Source organism: Buteo buteo, chromosome 2, assembly GCF_964188355.1.
Source record: "Buteo buteo chromosome 2, bButBut1.hap1.1, whole genome shotgun sequence".
NCBI classification, from domain to species: domain Eukaryota; kingdom Metazoa; phylum Chordata; class Aves; order Accipitriformes; family Accipitridae; genus Buteo; species Buteo buteo.
Window position 1 is genome coordinate 61,904,441 of NC_134172.1, and position 20,086 is coordinate 61,924,526.

At 55.3% G+C, this 20,086-nt stretch overlaps 2 protein-coding genes across 2 annotated transcripts in view; both read right to left on the minus strand.

Annotated features, from left to right (window-relative positions):
- Nucleotides 1-410: 410 nt before the first annotated feature.
- On the minus strand, nt 411-3,529 carry LOC142044745 (CMP-N-acetylneuraminate-beta-galactosamide-alpha-2,3-sialyltransferase 2-like). Its single transcript, XM_075057520.1, has 6 exons — nt 3,275-3,529; nt 2,779-2,969; nt 2,328-2,507; nt 1,838-1,883; nt 1,527-1,646; nt 411-1,417 (listed from the first exon to the last, which is right to left on the minus strand). Exons 1-6 carry the CDS (start codon nt 3,527-3,529, stop codon nt 1,250-1,252), a joined length of 960 nt encoding a protein of 319 aa, XP_074913621.1. The 3' UTR covers nt 411-1,249.
- The window catches only part of LOC142044712 (arf-GAP with SH3 domain, ANK repeat and PH domain-containing protein 2-like), a 41,027-nt gene continuing 24,433 nt past the window's right edge, over nt 3,493-20,086 (minus strand). The window contains exons 14-30 of the mRNA XM_075057425.1: nt 17,999-18,162; nt 17,644-17,777; nt 16,864-16,955; nt 14,837-15,014; nt 13,862-13,947; nt 13,407-13,522; nt 11,540-11,607; nt 10,428-10,535; nt 10,089-10,293; nt 9,231-9,407; nt 8,160-8,305; nt 7,321-7,443; nt 7,017-7,084; nt 6,119-6,236; nt 5,586-5,668; nt 4,512-4,588; nt 3,493-3,541 (exon numbers count right to left, since the gene is read on the minus strand). Coding sequence (XP_074913526.1) covers nt 4,516-4,588; nt 5,586-5,668; nt 6,119-6,236; nt 7,017-7,084; nt 7,321-7,443; nt 8,160-8,305; nt 9,231-9,407; nt 10,089-10,293; nt 10,428-10,535; nt 11,540-11,607; nt 13,407-13,522; nt 13,862-13,947; nt 14,837-15,014; nt 16,864-16,955; nt 17,644-17,777; nt 17,999-18,162 — 1,939 coding nt within the window. The 3' untranslated portion in view covers nt 3,493-3,541; nt 4,512-4,515. The remainder of the gene's footprint in view (nt 3,542-4,511; nt 4,589-5,585; nt 5,669-6,118; nt 6,237-7,016; nt 7,085-7,320; nt 7,444-8,159; nt 8,306-9,230; nt 9,408-10,088; nt 10,294-10,427; nt 10,536-11,539; nt 11,608-13,406; nt 13,523-13,861; nt 13,948-14,836; nt 15,015-16,863; nt 16,956-17,643; nt 17,778-17,998; nt 18,163-20,086) is intronic.

Below are 20,086 nucleotides of genomic sequence, written 5' to 3' on the forward strand. Positions count from 1 at the left end.
GAATGGAAATAATGCAGCAGAGTTTAACCCACAGTTAAACAATTACCAGCTAATTGCTTGTCTTTGATAAGAAAGCCAATTACTTGTAAACCTCAGAAAAGCATTGGAGAGCATCACGCAGAGCACTGCTTAGCACCTAGAGAAAACAGAGGGAAGATGAAGGGGCAGGTTAAATAAATCCAAGAATTGTACTCAGTGTGGGAAAATAGATATAATGGAGAAGAGAAACAAGACACATACAGAGATGGAGATTCTACCTGGAGAGGTAGAAATTAAAGGAAGCTAATAGTTAAGTAATACAGGCTTCTGCTATAAAATGGGAGCTTATGAGTAGGAGAGAACCAGTGATTTTAATAGACTGAAAGACCAAAGTGACTAATAGCCATGGAAAAGCTGAGTCTGATTCAAGGCTATTCATGTTTGTGAGTGAAAGTGGGAAAAGACATCCTGCAAACCCTGCTCTGCAGGAGAAAACCTTTGGGGAGCTCAGTCTCCAAGGTCTGCAATCTTGTTTTGCAGGGTGGGGCTGACATAGATTGTACTGTCTTTTCAAAGCAGTAAGGGCTCAAAAAAGTAAAGCAAATATTAATAAAAGATTCATGTATGTTTTCAACGTTTATTCAATATAAGATCATTTCAGCTGTACTTGATTGTCATCTTCTGACTTAGCATGCTTGGTTTTTTTCCTTTCTTACTCTTCTTTGATACAATTTTTAAAATATTTCCTTAGATATAAAAAGACAGGAAGGGAAGATGCCCCTCTCCTCCTGCCCAAAGAACAACTACAAACCTCCCCCCGAAGCCATCAGCGGGTGGAGGTGTCAGCTCTGTCACGTGGACAGCCACATTTGAGTAGCTGCCGTCACCACCACTGCTGTCACCCAATGGCTTCGCAGCCACCACAGGGACATGCACAGCAGCTCACAGGCTCCACAGCCACCTCCAGCCCAACTGTCTCCTCTTCCTCTGGCCCAGCCAGTGTGGGGACAGCCATGTCCACCCTGTGCCCAACCAAATGCAACGTCCCTGATGCCATGGAAGTGTGTCACCTCCTGGCACCAATAGTGCCCGCCTGGTGGGACCAGCACAAGCAGCACTGAGACCCCTAGGGATGGCAGGGTCTGTGAGCCTTGGGCAGGTGGCAGCACTGTCAGGGAGAAGCAAGCTAAAGAGCCAAGGCAGCTGCTGGCAGTGCAGGGGGCTGCCAGCTTCTGTGCTAACAGCCTGGCTTCAGTTTCTTGGAAATGCATCATTTGTAGAATAAAATCCTGCCTTCAGCTGCCAATGTCTTGATGATGCTGAATTCGATGTCAGCATCGTGGACCCTCGTCCTGCGAAAGGCTCCAGACCAGCGGTTTTTCTCCCAGTAGTGGTGCCAGTTCCCTTCACTGTCTGCGCCAAAGCCAAACACGGAGACCTGTGCACACACCAGCAAGAGCCATTGCTGTGCGGTCGCTCGGTCAGCCTGAGAACGCATGGACAAGCAGTGCAGCGGTGGTATGGTGGCAGCACCTGGCCATGCTCACCTGCTGGCAGGCATGCAAGGCGAAGAGCAGGGCTGTGAAGCCGGTGGAGGGGTACCGCCCATGGTGCTGTGTCCAGTTGTCATGGATGTACTTGAGGAAAGCTGGGCTCAGGATCAGCACCTGAGTGGGGAGCAGAGGAGCCACCAGCTGCTCACCATGCTTTGAATGGGACAGCCAGCCCCTCACCACCAGCACAGCCATCGGCCCTCCCATTCGCCAGCTCTGCCCACATCTTGCTGAAAAACAAGCCTGGTCTCTACCCAGAGGAGCCCTGCCTGCCCAGGAGGAGCTGGAGCCCACCAAGCCCTTACCTTGTTTCTGTCAGCTTCGATGAACTGTTTCACTCTCACATATGTGCTGCAAAAGCCAGAGGACAGCAGTGAGCACAGGGCACTCCCACTGCAGGGCCTCTCCTTTGGAGGCAGCAGGTTTGCAGAGGGTGGCCTGTCTCCCAGCCCCTGGCCCCATGGCACCCCCAGCCCCTTGGGCTGGCCCAGCAGCATCCCCTGGCCTGGCTCTGGGAAGGGACACATCAAGCCCATGGCCCCACAGCAGGGACAGCCACCATCCCACCCATGGGCATTATGGGACTCCAGGATGTCCAAGCCCTGCAGGGATGGCTCAGTGCCCACTTCCCCGAACTTAAGAGCAGATGAATGCCAGGACCCTTGCCCAGGAGCCCTTTGTTCCACCAGGACCATGGTGCCAGGGCCTCAGCGAGGCACCAGGGTCCCCGGGACCACCCTGCGCCATCTCCAGGGTCTCCAGCACAAGAGATGCTGTCCTCTGAAGCTGACGCACTGCGTGAGCTCTCCAGTAGAGAAGGCGCTGGCCACCCACTGCAGGTCTAGTGGCTTGAAGGGGACAAGAACGAGGTGGACGCCGGGCCCGAGGTCCACTGCACTCTCTGGGTACATGAAGTGATGGGTGGTCCTCATGCCAACATCCAGTTCAAAGCCAGCGATCTTTGCTCTGTTCATCCTAGGGGGATAGCAGGAAGGCACATCCTGAAATGAAGGTGCATGCTGTGCCAGTCCCAGGCTGCTGGTCCCACTGGGCAGGGACACCAGGTCACCCTTGCCAGCAGCAAAGAGGGGACATGGGCAACACAGGGCCAGTGCATGCCCCAGGGTGGGGGTCTCCAGGGAGCAGGGCGCCCCTGCCATCACAGGGCCTGGGTTGGTGGATTTCACAGGGTAGCTGGGGCACACTGAGAAGACAGGGAGGGCCCAAGCCCTTTCGGGTCACCCACCTCAGCACCCAGTCATGGGCATCGATCTGTAGCCCATGGCCAGACCCCTTCAGCCGCCCCGAGTTCCCCACCACCGCACAAGTCCTGCAGCAAGATGGGTCCCACACGCTGCTGGTCGGGGCCCGGAGCACAGTGAAGAGCTGCTGAATTATGGCCTGGAGCTGGGTGCCATTCTGGGGACCCTGCAGCGTCTAGGGGAGCAAAGGCAGTGACAGGCAGCATCAGCCGCCCCCCCCCCCCCCGCCAGTACCCCCAAAGGAGGACAGAGCCCCACTCCTCCCAGCAGACCCCTGGGAAAGGCACAGAAAACCCCAGTGGGATATTAGGAAAAGGGTGTGGGACAGCCCAGAGAGGTGGGGAGGGTGGCAAGCTGGGGTCCCTGCACCCCTTTCATCCCCCATTGCATCTGCCTGACTTGACCTTGGCCCTGCCCCACCGCAAACAGATTCAGAAAGCCTGGGAAGAACCCCGCATTTCTGCCCACGCCCCCACTTACCAGCCACCACTGAACCACATCGGAGGAGAGTTCGTGGGCTGCGCCTGTCAGCAGAGGCCCCATGGCCATGTTGTAGCGGGAGTTGAACCATGCGGAGCTGTTGGCACCAGGAGTGCAGCAGGCAGCAGGGGCATTGAGGTGGGAGGGAGCCCAAGGGAAGGGGCTGAGGCCGTCTGTGGGGGCTCGGAAACATTGCCACAGAACCAGCAGCAGGCACAGGGCCAGCACCACATGTGTGCGCCTCTGGCACAGCATCCCTCACGCAGCCTGCAGCGAAATGTCACAAGGACCAGTGGCAGTGGCATCACAGGACCCCTTCCCACCCACCCTCCCTGCCCAGCCTCCTGGAACACCCTTTGGCTGCTCACCAACCCTGCAGGGACCTGAAATATAGGCTGGTATGCATTTCCTTTTCAAACTGTTCAGTGGCTTTAATTGCTGTCTTGTGCTTCTGGCACTGCCGCAGTTACTTAGGTCCAGGCAGGGCTGGCTGGCAGCACGTGCTGTATGAGGGGCTGCTCTCTGCTCACAACACTTTAAGGGTCTGCAAACTGATCAGCGAACAAATGGCAAAGCATCATTGCCAAACTCCAGCTGCCCTCCTGAGTGGCAGCCGCCAGCCCACGAAGCAGCTCCTCTGCTGGCAGCGAGCCCTGCTGCCTCCTCCCTACACACGCCAGCCTGTGGAGCAGCCGCTGGGCACAGGAGCCTCTTGGCCTCTCTGCCACTGCCAAGCCCACGCAGGTGAGGTGCTCCCTCCCCAGTGGCCCTGGGGTTTTGCAGCTTCAAGGGCACTGAATCATTGCCAGGAGGAAGGAGCAGGAGGTAGTAACTGCCATCTATGTGCATGAACCTTATTTAAATGAGAGTTCTATTCTCCATCTACAAGCAGTCAAGTAAACCTAAAGTCAGAGTGAAAAGGGTTTTCTTGTCTTCAGGGTGTTCATGATGTGCTCAGCCTCTCAGGACCTGGCATGGGCCAAGTTGAGAGTGAGCAACAGGGATGCGAGGATACCCTTCATCCCAGGGTCAGAATCTACTGCAGCAGATTTTGTGGGGCGGGGGGTGTGTGTCCCTGTGTACTGGGAGACCTGAAGGAGCGAAAAACCCTCCTGTCCTCATGGGAGCACTCTGTGCTTCTCCCAGTCCCCCGGGTGCTGACATGGGGCTGTGGGTCAGCACCGGCTTCATTTCTCCACATTAACCATTTTCTGCAGCTCCTGCAGCACAGACATACCTGCTCACTGTGGTATACAACCAGCTGCACTCAAATCTGACTCGCAGGCTACACACGTGACAGCAAAACTGCTGCTCCTGGGGGACCAAGCAACGAGCAGAGATTGGAGATGCGAGAGGGGGGTTTGGATGATCCCAGGTGGCTGCAGCAGGTCACGCTCCACTGCAAGCCTGCCCTTTCAAAAAGTGCCTGAACTGTCACCTCTTCCTGAAGGGAAGTACAAACAAGCCACCACCAGCATGCCGGAAACGCAGATGTGGGTGCTCCCGAGCAGGAAGCGGCCATGAATTGCTGGCTTTTTGCCCCAGAGGCTCAAGGGGACCTTGAAGGCTCCTTACGCTCTCTCTGCTGGCGGCCACGGATCCTCATGACTTAGTCTTTTGCCCTCCTGCAGCAGTAACTAGCGTTTGCTGTGCTAGAGGCAAAGAGCACCCATCTGACCTGCCGGCTGGGCCGGGAGCCAGCAGTCCTCTGGGCTGGTTTGTGCACTCAGAGAGCCTCAGCGGTTATTGAGCCACAGTCCATGGAGGGGGAACGAGCTGGCTGGCAGCTGCATGGCTGGCACCAGCCGGTCCATTAAGCCCAGAGCCAGGGGACTCAGGCAGCACAGTGAATATTTCACAAAGTTTTTTTTGCAGTTGCCCATCGGTGGGGAGGGCAGGGCTCCTGACAGGCAGGGTTGAGCAGCCCCATCTCCCTGCCTGTGCCCATGTGCAGCCCCTGCACCATGGACAGGACCTCTCCACCTGCACCCACATCCCCACAGCAGCTGAAACACACCCCGCCCCCCCCCCGCCCCCACTCCCGCCCCCACTCCCTGTGCCCCCCAGTCCCTGTGCCCAGAGATGCCCTTGCCTTGGGGTCCCGCAGCCCAGCACCATCGGCCACAAGCCACCACACTGCAGCCATGCAGACACTGCATCAGCCTGCACCCAGTGGCCACAGATCTGGCCCCATCCCCGTTCAGCCCCAAGGGCACGCTGCCAGGAGCTCCCCAGCCCCACAGCCAGGAAAGAGGCCCTTATGGTGTCGCAACCCCCTGGTCCCCAGCCAGCTGTCCCTGACGCCCCTCACCTTGTCCTCTGAAGTGCCACTGAGCAGGGCCAGGCAAAGGTGACGCTCCTGGGCTCAGTCGCCTCGCCAGTGCTCGTTGCAAACTGCAACAACCACGACGGGAAGAGGAAGTGTTGCACCATGACGTGGGGGGAGAACAGAGCCTCACAGCGAGTGGCACAGGGAGGTCAGGACTGCCATCCCTCCTCCGGCTGTGCCCACCACCCTGGTGTCCCGGCACGGCCCTCCCACACAGCCCAACACTGCACCAGCCACTGGTCCTTCTGGAGCCAGAAGCCCTGGCCGTGTTCCCAGGGCTGAATCAGGAAATTCATCATTAAAATGTTCCTCTGAGGGTGGGAGAAGCTGCCTGGGGTGGAACTACCCTCCTGCCCCATGGGTCCTGCTGGGATGGCTCAACTTCTGCCACACTGACACCAGCAACATGGAGGTCTCAACAGCATTGTGCATCCAGCACCTCACCAGTTGGTTTCTTTTGCTCACCTGGATGGTATTTTGTCTCAGAGAGGACAGAGGAAAGCTGTGAAACGTACCTTGGCAACTGGAAAAACACAGTCTGTGGAGAAAAGCCATGCAAGCTGAATCGTGAGTGATTTTATCCAAGGGGAGGTCAGCCCTCTTTGTTCTGATGCCTGCAAAGAGGTTTGGTGCCTGAGGGAGAGCAGCGAAGAGAAAGGATCTAGAAACTCAAAGTAGAACACTCCTGTGAAATACAGAGCACCAAAGAGACAGTGTTTATTGGTGGCAGGCCTCTCTACCATTGCTGGGAGGCCAGGCACCGAAGGAGCAATGCCGTGGGCTGCCACAGAGCACATTTGCTGGAGTACAAACAGTGAAACCTGGGTGGGAGGAATTAGGGACGGCACAGGCTCAAGGTTGTGCTGGCTCCATAGCACCCATTTGTAGTTCCAGGCTCCCAGCGTGCTCAGCCATTAGCAGAAGCCCCTTTCCCACAGGTTTGCATGCCAGCATGGCTCCACTTGCAGCTCCAGAGCCCCACAGGGTGCAGTGCTGCTCCGCTCTACCATTGTTTCCATTAGCACCAGCAGAGCACAGAGTACCACAGGACAGGCAGCATGGTCAGGGCAAGGCAGGAACCAGGCATTTGGCAACAGAATGGGCCAGGGTTGTTTCCTGCATGGGGATGTGTCTGGGGCAGGAGCATATCTATCTGTGGAGTATGTAGGTTGTCGTGTTCTCTGCCTTTGGCTGGCCAAGGGATCCTCTAGGACAGCCTGGGACTGCTGGCAGCCCATGGGAGGAGTGGGCTGGGGGGACAGGGATGCTGTGGCAGCAGAGGTGAGGGAGGCAGCACTGGGTGAGGTGGCACTCCCAGCCTGCTCATCCTTGGGGCCCTTGATACAGATGGGAGCTTGGGGAATAAGTAGCTGATCAGATCTTCCTTCCTGAATTGAAGCAGCTCCTACTCACTGAGCAACATGAATGAATGAAGCAGGGAAGACACCTTGTCTGTGAGGCTGTCCTTCAATCCACCCTCTCTGTGGGGAGAAAGGAAGGAAAAGGATTGGTGAGCGTAGCACAGGGGTGTTAAGGGGGATGAGGAACTGGCCCCATAACAGCTGCCTTTGATTGCCAAGGAAAAGATGGAAGATGGAGAGACAAATGCAGAGCAGGAGATGACAATGGGTGTGACAGTCAAGGGACAGAGGCAAGAGATGGATGGAGAGCGATCATGCACATCCCAGTGCCGGTCACCATATGCAGGTTCACTCACCCACCAGTTGCTGTCCTCCTTTTCAGACACCACAATGATCTCGCCTGCATGGAAAGTCAGCTCATCTTCCTGGTCAGCACTGCAGTCATAGAGAGTGCAGACCCTGCAGAGTAGCAGTCTGTTCTGCAAGGAGGAGAGAGCATCATCAGGTCTCCTCAGCTTCATGAGACACAAACTAAAATAGCTCTACTGTCTTGATCCCAAAGCCCCTGGCAAAGATGTGAGGACCAAGGATGAGAGGCTGGGAGGTTTCCTGTGCAGAGGGAGAGCAGAGGTAGCAGGTCACCTGCTGGGAGTTTAGGTAGGACAGGGATCCACAAGACACCTCCTTCTGCTGGAGCATCCTTCCAGAGGCACCTGCTCTTCTGCCCCAGGACTGCAGCATGTGCAGTTGCACTGTCTGAGGTCCCAATTCTCTCAGGGCAGGTCTGTGCAAGGAGTCAGCGGTGCTGCTCAGCCCCACCTCAGGACCAAGCAACCCAAGCAAGGTCCCCTTAATGAAAGGGCTCTACCTCTGCACAGTGTCCTCAGGGAGAAGGGGAGCACAGAGAGGCAGGGCCAGTGTGGACACTGCATCCTTGTCTGTGTCCAAAGCTGTACACCTGCCAACAACCCAAATACATAAACCAGGCTTCCCTCAAAAGGCAGTGGAGCCTTATGGGAATTTTGTTAGTGTTCCCAGCACTTAGCAGGAAGATGTCAATGCCAGGGAGTCACAGCAGAAGTGCTGGGAAGAGAAGTTGCTGGGGACAATGCCAGCTCAGTTCAAAACCAAAGGTGATAAATATGGGCAGATGTGGGAAGCCAAGCTGAGCTGAGCCTGGCCACTAGCCACCTACCAAACTGCTCCTCCGAGGAAGAAGAGGTGGGACATCACAGGCACAGCCAGAACATGGATTTGGCTCCTGGAGGGATTGGTGTGGGCCAGGCTGTCCCACTTTGCTGGGGCCAGGCATGCAGAGGGGATCCATGGCTTTCAGGGCACCTATGACACAATCAGGCTGGTCATCTCCTCCCACCTTTCATCATGGGTAGACAACAGCAACAACCACTGTCATGCAGCATGGTCCTCCTCCATGGTACAGTGTGGGCAACAAGCACCCCATCAGTCTGGGAGCTGGAAAGGGGAGGGACTGGGGAGGGGGTGGAGGGGGCAGCAGGGGAAGGGGACATCGCCAGGAAGCAGAAGAACATAGAGCGGAGGCTGAGATGAGAAGTGTGTTACCAGGAGGTGGGAGATGCGCTGTGCAGCTCCAAGGTGCCCCAAGAGCTGCCAGCACCAGGGGAAGGAAGCAGCTGCCATGGGTCATGCACTTGGCACCCTCCAACCCCCCATGCTCCCCATGCTGCTGAGCTCTGCTGGGATGAGGCTGGTTCCTAGAGGCACCAGCTGGCCAGACCTCCACCCCGGAGCACCCAGGGCTGCTCCTGGCAGCACTCACCCCTTTGTCAAATGGTTGTGTTGTGCAAGCCACTGCCTCAGACCCCAGCGTGCCACCCTGCCTGGGTATGGAGAGGGGGGCATCTTTCTGCCATGGGACACCCATGGAAACAAATCCACTGCCTGAGAGACAGGGGCAGGGTCCTTCCCTTCTCTGAATTCAGCATCTCCAACAGCCCAGCAAACCCCAGAATAACCCTGCCCAGGAGGCACTGGTGTCTGACAGGGTGAGGGGAGCACCGCTCATGCTCAGCTGTGGGCATGCCATCCAGAGCTGCAGGTCCCACAGCTCTCTCAGCCCCACGTCCAAGCAAGAGGCCTCGTGGGCCTGATCCACAAACAAGGCTTGGCCAGACAAAGCCACAGACAACCTGACCTAGCGCGGCTGCCTGGACTGCAGACCTGCAGCAGGTCCTTTCCACCAGCGTGGTCTGCCTCCTTGCCCCTCCTGAACCTGTCCTTTCATTACCTGAAGCCAGGCTGTTTGGGCTGGGCTGCTCAGAGCTGAGCGGTACCCAAGGCACTGGCTCTGAGGATGTGCGCTTGTGCTTGATGCTCAGAGGCAGGGGTGGGCTCCTCCTGCTTCTTGTGTCCTTGGCAAAGATGAATGAGCTGGTAAGGAAGGGTAGATATGCCCCCTGGAGAGCTAAACACAGAACAAGAATGGATCAGGGATCAGCAGCAAGCTGGCACTGAGCAGGGCTCTTGGGGTGAAGCTCCCGGGGAGAATGGGCACAAATGCATGGGCAGGGATTTTCTTTCCTCTGCTTGCAGGTCTGACTTGAGAAATGCATCAGGTTGGAAGCAGAGCTGGGACTGGCATAGGGGAAGTCAGGCAGGACTTGGTGAGTCTCTCGGAAAGCAGGGTGGATTTTTAGGGGTGGGAGACACCATGGGAAGACTGGGCAAGGACAGTGGGAGCCGGTCTTGCTAAGGAGCAGAACTGTGATGCTGCTGCTGTTTCTGCCAGCAGCTTTGTCTTCCCAGCCCTGTCTCTAAAGACGTGCTCCTCTGCCTCTCCCAACAGTAGGAACATTGGGGAAGGGACAGTGCATCGTAATGGCACCAGCGCAGGAGCTCCAAGGGCGAGCATACATTGTGCTGCTCTTCAAAGCAGGAATCAGTGCTAGGACAAACCAGCTAACAAAAGCCAGCCTTGGTCCCTCAAGGAGCAGAGGACCAAAGGGTGCCCTAGGGCACCAGACAACTCCTCACACCCCATCAAGGGCCCAGCTCCCTCCCAGACCACCCTCTGCCAATGCAGCCAGGCTACAGCAGCAGCAGCTCACCCAACCAGCCCCTGCAGGACCCCGTTGCAGGGTCTCACCTGGCTTTGCCTGCTGGGGTAGGAATGGAGGCATGTAGGAGGGGGCCGGCGGCACATCCAGGCTGCGGAGGTGGGCAGCTGGTGGGGGGCAGGTGTCCGGCCACCCATGCCAGGGCACTGCCCTTGCTGCCTCTGGCTTGGGGGCAGCAGCAGGGGGTTGGTAGCAGCTCTGGGGACGGGCAGACCTCCTCTTCACAGGACCCAGCTAGGAAAGGGATATTTGTGGGTTAGATGGAGCAGGTACGGCTGGGCAGGTACAGGAGTGCCTGCTCCAGCCCAGTGGGAGTGGGGGCAGTGGCAGCACGCATGGCCGCAAGACAGAGCCTGTCAGGACCTCGCCTTCTCATCCAGGTCTTCATCACTTTCATACATGTCATCTTGGCCCAGCCACCACTCATACTCTACATGGACATGGGGATTGAACTGATTGCTCTGGGCCTGCCACAGCTGGGGTACAGAGGGCCTCCCTGAAGACCCATCAGCCCTGTGTGGCAGTACACTTCCCCCCCATCCCACCAGCAGGAAATGAAACTTCTCCAGGCAGGGAGAAGGGGAAGAAAAAAAACCCCCGAAACCCTGGAGGCCGCACATTGAAATTTGAACAGGCCAGTCAAGATGCACCAGGTACACTGAGGTGACCTTCTTGGCTAATAGGGATTAAATGACCACAGGTCAGATTCGACAGGGGTATAAACAGGGTCCCACTGGAGGACATGTTGGAACCAGTCCTCAGAGCAGCAGGTCTGCAGTTGGGGACACCCCCTCGGGTCAGGGCACCATCTGAGGTAACTTGTTGAGGGAGAGAGCCCTCAGGTTTTAGGTGAGTGATATGCACATTTTGAGTCATCACTTTAAATCTTGGGGATTCTTGAGTCGGCTGTGTAGTATTAATTCTCTTTACATCATTGAGTCTGTGGTTTATAACATGTTACCAGACTTCTAACTAACTTTTTACTGAAGAGTAAATCTGAGTTTTAACACCTGTTGGATTTGGTTATGAGTGCATCCATAACACGCTGTCCTGCCCTACCACCCCCACAGGCAGCTGCTGGCCCCACCTCCAAGCACCCATCCATCAGGGCAATGTCTGCAAGCTGCAAGTGGTGCTTCTCAGGTGTGAGAGGGTTTTGCGAAGGTCTCCAAACACACAAATCAGGACATGGCAGATGCAAGACTTGGACTCGCTGAGGAGATGCGCTCACCCCATGCAGCCTCAGTATAGCTCCAGGTCCCCCTGCCCAGGCACAGCGTGACCCCTTGCCTTGCCTGTCCCAAACTGCTCTGCCCTGAGGGACCCCACAGCAACAGGGCCAGCACCTGCCAGACCCCTCCACACCCTCCTCTGCATCCCACACTGACACTGGACATGCTGAGGGGTGCGGATCCCCTGCCACTCTCTGCTGCCAGGATGTGTCCCAAAACCAGAGAGGTGATGAGACACAGTATCTTACCAGCTCTTCACACAGGGGATGTTTCGTCCTCCTGGCAACATCCAGGGCCGTCTCTCCCGCTTCATTAGCTGTGAGGGGGGAAATAGCAACCTTGAACACCACAAGCCCATGCTGTGCTCAGTGAATTGCAGAGCAGTGCTGCGTTCAGGGCATCTGGGGGCTAAGCCTAAAAGAAGGGACAGCCTAAACCCAGGCCAGAACAAAGGTTCAGGCCAGTAAGGGATGGTGGTGGGAAGATGAAGAAAAGGGCAGGAGCTGAGACACCCAGATAAGGAGAGAAAGTAGCACTAGTAAATCCTGATGACTCATAGAGATGGGACAGGATAGAGGGACAGAAAATCTCCATTACTACCAGAGCCTAAAGGCTACAAAACCAGAGGAGGACTCCATAGCTGGCACCCCTTGTCCTCTGTGTCACTGCAGGGAGCTTTGGACAGACCTAGTATGCGTGTCGTGATGCCTGGTGGACACACAGACTGCGCAGACACCCAGGTGCCAGTGCTTGCAAGCAGGGGTGTGAGTGCAAGTGTGAACAAGCGACAACCATTTTACTTCAGTTTCACTTTAAACTAAAACCCCTTCCACTCCTGGGAGGTCTGTGATGGTGTTGCTATAACTCCGCAAGTTCTGCAAAACCCCTTCTTGCAGAGCTGCAGCACAAGCTTGGCTGGGGAGAGGTGGGCTGGGGGAACTCTGGGGAAGGAGGAGGGTGGGAGAAGGGAACAGCAAGAGGTCTGCACCCTGAGGGACCACTGAGCATCCCCAGATCAGCGGCAGGGTCTGCTCTGTGGACTCAAGATGCTCGAGGTACCAGTGGTAGTCAGTAAAGACAGGCCGGGCATGGCTGCGCTTAGCATGGCCAAGGAAGTGAGAAATTTGGCTGCCACATCACAGCGTGACTGGGGGACGTGCACCCAGCTCCTGCCACCCCGCTGCGGTCTCTTTGCCTTCTGAGGGGCTGCCACCATGCTGCCTGGAGCGGGAAATGGGAGCATCTCAGGAACATCCCAGGGGGCAAGGCTCAATGCACCTACCAGCTCAGCTAACACCTGATGGTGGAAACATTTGTGCCCTCTCATTTCACCCAGGATCCTAGTTTTAAAGCTCACTTCTGTATTGTGAAGAGGAGATTCATGGGCAGAGTATAAATGTTTGGACCTGTAATCTGAGCTCCAGAGCACCAGCACACACTGTCTTTGACCTAGCACTTCAGCAGCCCTCCCACTGGCTGTTCAGCATTGCAGTATTGGTTTTGAAAATGAGTTAAGTGCCCGTTTTGGCTCCTGCTGTGCATGCGCTGCATGTGGAAGACCAGCTCAGGCAGTGTATGCCTTGCTGGGCTCTGTCAGCTCAGTGAGCCCACCCCAGTGCAGTCCCACCACGGAGCTGCCAGTAGCAGGCAGGCCTTGTCCACCTGGGAGAGGGACAAATGAATCAGGTCAGGAGTACCCCAGAGCAAGCTGGTTCCTCCCTATAGGGCAGAGGAGCATCCCCTGCTCCAAGCTGGAGAGCAAAGCCACCACTTTGGACCCAGGCTGTCAACAGCAGGAACCTGTGAGATGTGGTCACCCCACTTGTGAAGGGCCACGTGCACCCCAAACCAGCTTGTGAATGCTGCTGAGCGTGGAGAATCAACCAAGAGCAGTGTCAGAGCAGGACACCTTGCTGGACATGTGGAGAAGAGCCTGGGGTTGAGGCTGTCACCCTGTGGGCAGGGTCCCCATACAATGCTGTCATCAACCTACCTCTCCTCAGCCTCTCCCCAGCCACAGACAAGCACTGCAGCAAGGCTAAGGAGATGTTTCCAGAGGAGAGCTGAGAAGACAATCTGTGTGTGCACAGGGTGGGGGATCCCATAGCCACTTACTGATGGCGATGTTGGCTTTGGCCTTCAACAGCAGTTTGACACACTCAGGTTTGTTGTGAGAGCAGCAGTAGTGAAGTGGCGTGTTCCCCTCCACCGTCCGTTTTGCCAGGCTCCTGCTGCAGCAGAGGGTGGATAATGTCAGCACCCCTGAGAAGAGCTGCTGGCCCTAACCACAGCAAACACTGCCTGGTGCTGGCACACATGTCCTTATTCCCACCTCACCCAAAGAAGTGGCCACCACCCCCATCACACTTCAACTCAGAGGAGATGAGGGAACCTAAGGCCCCTCTGATCTAGGGGTAGTTACTCCAAGCTCAGCCCAAGGCAGATTTGCTGGGAAGCCTGCCCTGCTGATTTTTGTCTTTTTTGGGAGCATTTTGGAGAAGATCATCAGTCTTGCACCTTTCACTAGCACAGCTTAGCCATCACAAGCTGACTGGGTGTCATGAGCTTGCCTGTTCTGGACAAGAAAATCAACGATATGCAAAGAGGTACAATCAGACAACAGCGCTGCCAGGTGGAGAATGGTCTCCCCAGGTTGCTGTAACCAAGAAAAATACAGCAGGGATGAGACTGTGCCTGTCTGCACCACCACCACACATAGGAGCACTGACCTTTAGGGACTGTCCTTACACATTTAAAAACCCTGAGGAACAGGTTTGACTGTCTCTTCAGAGCACACCAAGGCTGGTGAGAACATAGTTAACATGCACAGAGCCATGGCTCATGGCTTCATGAAGAAGAATCAATCATCCCCTTTTCACATTTAGAAACTGAGGCAGCCAAAGGTAACTTTTCCCCCCAGGCCAGTGGCTGAACTTTGCTGAGTCCACAATCTCACCAGAGACCCAGGGTGTGCAATGGCTGCTCCCCACGGAGCTGCTTCTTGCTTGCCATTTTGTCCCAAGACATCCCATACCAATGGTGCTTCTTGCTCACTGCAGCATTTTGCTCCTTTGCTTTTACTCTGGAGGATTCCCACTGGCATCCTTGCCCGCAAAGGGGGTGGCACAGCGGTGCGCCTGCAGTTCTGAGGGTTAGGGCTGTGCTCTCTTCTTGCACTTACAGCAAGGACCCATGCTGCAATTTTGCAGGAAAAAATGCTGCCCTGATCTTTCAGCCTACCATGAGACTTGGATGTCCTGAGGAAATCCACTCAGAAGTTTACAAGTAAATCTCAGCTACAAACTGGCCTTTTGAAAGCCTTAGGCTTGTAGTTATGACTTCTGCCCCTCCCCACCTCCACCAGCATGAGGTGGGCTGTGGGGTTGCAGCCAGAAAACCTCCCTGTGCCATGATGTTCCTCACCCTGCTCACAGAAAGCACCTTCTTAATCAGAAAATTCTGTCCCTTCCTGGGCACAGGGACCCTTATGGACAGGCGACAACAAAGCTCTTTGCCATATGGGCCTACAGAACAAGTGGCCGTACCTGCAGAGGTGCCAACACAGGCTCACTCAAATCCATGTTCTCTGCATATGCTTGGAGCAAAGAAAATATGTCTTTGTCCTTCACGGCTTCTGGGAGGCTGGAGCACTGAGCAGCAGGGCTCCTCTTGGCATATTTCTTGCTGACATACTTGGAAATGATGAAATTTTTCCGAAAGGCCCTGGCAGAGACCAGCCAAATGAGAGTTAGGGGCCACAGAGTGATACAGTGAGCATCCCAGGGCCACCCTCCTCCTCTCCCACTGTCCCAGCCACCTTCCCTCTCCCTCCTTCAGACCTGCTAGGCAGTTTAGCACCACTCCTCTCTCTGTCACATTACCCAAACTCCTCTGCAGCAGCATTCATAGTAACTCTTACAAAACACTGTGTTTTTCTTAAAGCTTCCTCTCTTGCAGTAACATAATTGAACAAGAACTTGACTTTCATGCATTTAAAGTGCGAGCAACACCTGCGAGTGCTGGTGGTGAGGACCCCTGCACCCACCATTGGGAGCCAGAACCAGCTCCCTGTCTTTCCTTCCAGTGGGGATCCCACTGCCTTCATCCAACACCCCAAGTCTTGTGCTGGGAGGGATGGGGAAGGGCCGGTGCTTCTCTCCCTCTCCCAGGCACTCATTGCTTTCCAGAACCTCCTCCATCATGCCTGCTCATGGATGAGGAGCCCTGACTCATGCACCCTTCCCAGGTGGGAGACGCTCAGGGGTGCACTGGGTATTTATGTACGGTCCTGGTGGTGTTTTCTGCTCTCTTCTCCCTTCCCTGCCTCTCTAGCCCTGACCCATCCTTTGCCTTTCAGACCCCTCTGCCCTCACAGTTCATTACTGGGCTCAGCTCCCTGATGGTGGGAATTAGGGGAACAAGCAGAAATCTGAAAGACTGGGGAACACCACATGGCATGAACTGGCTGAGAGTGTCTATGGGTCAGGAACAGTTTCCAGACAAGGACCGGCTGAGTAAGCTGGGATTCTCCCCTGGAGAGGTCAAGAACAGCAGAAGCAGTGGCCGGCCACAGGATCTGGGATGGCTGCAGGTGCCCTGGGGGCAAAGGAGTGCTCCAAACAAAAAAGACCATTGAGTAAGAGCTGAATTACTCATTTCATGCAGCTTCAGTTTCCCCAGCATCCAAGTGAAAGGATGGATCTAGCAACTTAGATCTTGACCGTGCTGTTCCAGTTCTATTTTCCAGCTCTCCCAGATCAATGCTGCTCTCTCCCTGCCAAGTGCAGTTCCTTATCCAGCTATTCATTGCAGGGTAGGTGCCCTAGACTTACATGCCTGTAATGGAACATAATCATGCCTCTTCTGCCTGCTCTCCAGCCTCCTGAAAGTCCCCTTAGCCACTGACAATAAGCTCCCCAACTATATGTTTCCCCCAAGAGCTCTGCTGCATGCCAGGTTTATGGCACCAAGCCTGGAGAACCCCCCAGCTATCACTGGTACCAGCCATGCCACCCCAGCTCTCCCCTGTCCTCTGCAGAGCCTAGAGCCTGGGGCGCTCCGGGATGAAGGACAGGGGGTTCCTGCATCCTCAGCAGATACTTGCTCAATGTCCACACTGATCCCACCAACCCTAGGTCCCAGCCACTGGACACAGTGAACTGCTCCGCACCATGCAAGTCCCTGTCCCCTGTCCCACTCCACCCTCCTGCCCTTCTGTGCCCAGCTAATGTGCAGCCAGGGCTGTCCTGCTTGGCAGCTCTGCTTGGTTTTTTTATGTTTCTTGTCTTGCTTTTCCCTTTCCAGCACCAATTCCTCAATCCTTGTCCTGACCTCATGGCCAATCCTTGAGCTGCCCTGCTGGCTCTTCTTCACTTTTCTCTCCTTTATCAAACTTTTCCTGCTGGGTTTGGTGAAATTGCTTCTGAAGGGAAGTTACAGTCTGGAGAGGAGATTGAGCAGTGCTATGTGCCTGGTCACTGCAGGGAGCACATAAGACCGCAGAGCGTATGCCCATGTGTGAAGGCCCCATATCTAACCTCCCACAAAAAACAGCTCTTGCAGAGCAACTCACATGTCACTGTGCACTGTGGGCTTCAGGGAAAAGCTGGGGAGATTCGCTTCCAAGATGTTGTTGAAGCCAGAGTTGCCAATATTCCTCGCCAGCTGCAAAACAGCCAAACTAGAGGTGACATGGGACATGCAGCAGCTCTACATGCATGGCAGCAGGAGGGGGAGCTCCAGGCTGAGATCCTGACCAGTTATTGAGGGGATGTCAAGGGGTGCCAGGATGTGTGTACCCAAGGGCCTGAGACTCTGCCCTGACTCCTACTGCTGAGATCTCCCAACTCCAGCAGTGCAGCCAACCCTAGAGCTGACCCCTAGGCTCAGATCTGGGCAAGCAGTGACCCCTGCTAAACACTCCCATCCCCTGCCCTGATGCCCACCAGCTGCCAGCAGCTCCCATCACAACCCTACCAAACCCATGAGCACCTGGAGCATTGTGGTGCTAAAACAGCCCCATGCAAAGTCTCCAACCTCCTGTCTGCCCCATATTCTGCTCTACCCCAGTTCAAGTTTGGCCCTGCCCCACAGCTCCCCTGCACCAGGGGACACAGATGGGGAAAGGGGACTAGGAAGACAGGTGACCCAGCAACTGTGAAATGACTCCCTCCTCTCCTCCATGAAGATGACAATTTCTGCCACAATAACTACTAAACCCTGGGAATTACTCATACAGGTGAGTATAAGTCAGTTTAACAGGTGAAAAACCCACTGAATTAACTTAGTTTCAGGAAGGCCACAGCAGAAGGAGGGGGAGCCTTGAGGACAGAGCACACTGGCAGTGTCCTACCAGCAATTCAGAGGTTGCCAGCTTGTCCAGAGACGGTGACTGGATGCGGGAGAGATGCACACCCACCCCTCTGTGGATCCCAGAGCACTCAATGCAGATCAGGATGCCCAAGTTAATGGAGAGCCAAGTGGGATCTGTAGAGACAAGACTGCCAGGCTCATGTGCATCTCCTGCCTCTCCTCCCCACCGGCCCCCCATCCCAGGACACAAGTTCCCCAGCAGGGCAGAGGGGAATGGCAAGACCCCAGATGCCTGCAGGTCTCCAGGAGCTGGAAGCTGTAGAGTGCAGGGCTGAGCTTTGCCTGTCCAGCAGGGAGGAGGCCCAGCGGACCCACGGCCATGGGCTGGCTCTCACCTGGGGCCGAGCAGTCGCAGCACTCCCTGTTCCCAGGCATGCCTCTGACCTCCTCGATGATGGCCCGGGTCAGCTCCTCCTGGCTGCTCTTCCCTCCACCCTGTGCCTTGCTGAAGGCCATGTTCAGCGCCTCCTCCTTGCTGTTGCTGAGGACGGACACCCAGCTGCACGGGCAGAAAGTGGCTTAGGAGCAGGGTACCATGCAGCTGCGCTCAGGCTGCAGGGTGAGGAGGGCAGCGGGGCTCATCCCACTGTTGCAGGGGAGATCCCGCTCTGCCCCAGTCTGCATAGCAGCCACCATACACAAAGGTCCTGTGTAATGAACGGGTTAACTTTGTTCATGAAATCGCATGTGGGGGTAGGGACATTCTTCACTTATCTAAAACCTGTAAAGGTGGGGACCTGTAAAGGTGGGACGTTCTTCACTTATCTAAGACCATAAGTATCCAGTTGTGTAGACAATTACATACTGATGATTAGAATGAATGGGACTTGAGTCACCTAAAGAACAGCTGAGGAAGACTTCCGGCCTTCATCCCAACAACCACCAGAAGGCAGATTACGACCACCTAACAACTGATGGCACAAGATACCGAAGATACCACCCAGCCCTCATGTATCAGGGACTAAAAGACTATAAATAAAGAGACTCTTCCCCAGTTTCGGCGCGAGCTTGTTGGCGGAGCACTGTCTCCCCGGCTGCCCAGCGCTGTTTTGCTCTTTTATCGCTTGCTAATAAATTCGATCTTTTATTTAATACAAATTGGGTCCTCCAATTTGTCATGAGCATTTATAACAAATTTGGTGCCGTGACTCGGATCCAGGTTCTTTGGTGCGGACCCTCGCAAGCGGGGAGGCGCCCTATCCCCGGATAGCCCCGTCTTGAGGAGGTGCCGCCGCCACACCCTGGACCCACGAACCCCTCTAAATTACGATAACTGAGCAAAAGAACCTGCAGGACCCCTTAAATTTTGTGCACGAAGACCAAACGAAGACCCCAGGAGCGGGTGAGTATATAAATTGTGAGCCGTTTGGTTGGGGTGGTTATCCCGAGGTGCGACTGTGTGAGAGGTCTCTCTGAGATCACACGAGTGCGGACCCTCCAGTAGTGCAGTTCTCGTAGCCCGTGAGGGAGCAAGTCACGACCGAGGGGAAGTGAGTGTGTGTGTGTGGATAAAGGCACCTCGGAAGATGGGGCAGAGGAAAAGCAAGCCCTCTGGACCCATGGGGACGGGGAAGAAAGATAAGTTACCAGACATACCCCCAGATAGTCCCCTCGGCCTGATGTTAAGATATTGGGACAGTTCACCAAGGAGAAAGGATAAGTCTAAGGAAAAGATGATTAATTATTGTATTGAGATTTGGGGTGGGAAACCTCTCAGGAACCCTCATGTACTCTGGCCCGTGTTCGGGTCCTCTGAGGATTGGGTGTGTCAACAATATGGATAAACAATAAGAGACCACCAGCCAGCCCAGAGGAAAGTGAATATGCTGCCTTATGGATTTCCCAATCCTGGGAACTGTCATTCCTCTTTGCCTTAAGGGAAAACAGACCAGATAAGCCTCGAAAAGATGATGAGGACCCCCTTTGGCCCCCTCCCCATGCCCCTCAGGCCCCTCCTCCTCAGGACCCACTCCAAGGCCAGGAAATAGCCCAGGCCCAGGAAGGGTCAGATTCGGAACCTAATTCCTTGACCCCGACACCCCCTCCCAGAAGGTCTGCATGCAATAAAAAAGGAGAGGAGAGGAAAGATTGTTTCCTCTTTGAGAAATGTTAGTGCCTGGTGGGGATGGACAGGGGGGACCGGGAATGGGGTATGTGGCAGTTCCCCTTAATACAGGGGATGTAAGGGAATTTAAGAAGGAAATGGGGAGTTTGTTAGATGATCCCCTGGGGGTAGCCAAGAGGCTGGATCAGTTCTTGGGACTGAATTTGTACACGTGGGAATGATTACAGTCTATCCTGGACATATTATTTACCGTAGAAGAAAGGGACATGATTAGAGGGGCTGGGATGAGAGTGTGGGATCAGCAACATCAGGCTGGCCCGGCAGCGGATCAAAAATGGCCCTTAAATCGGCCAAACTG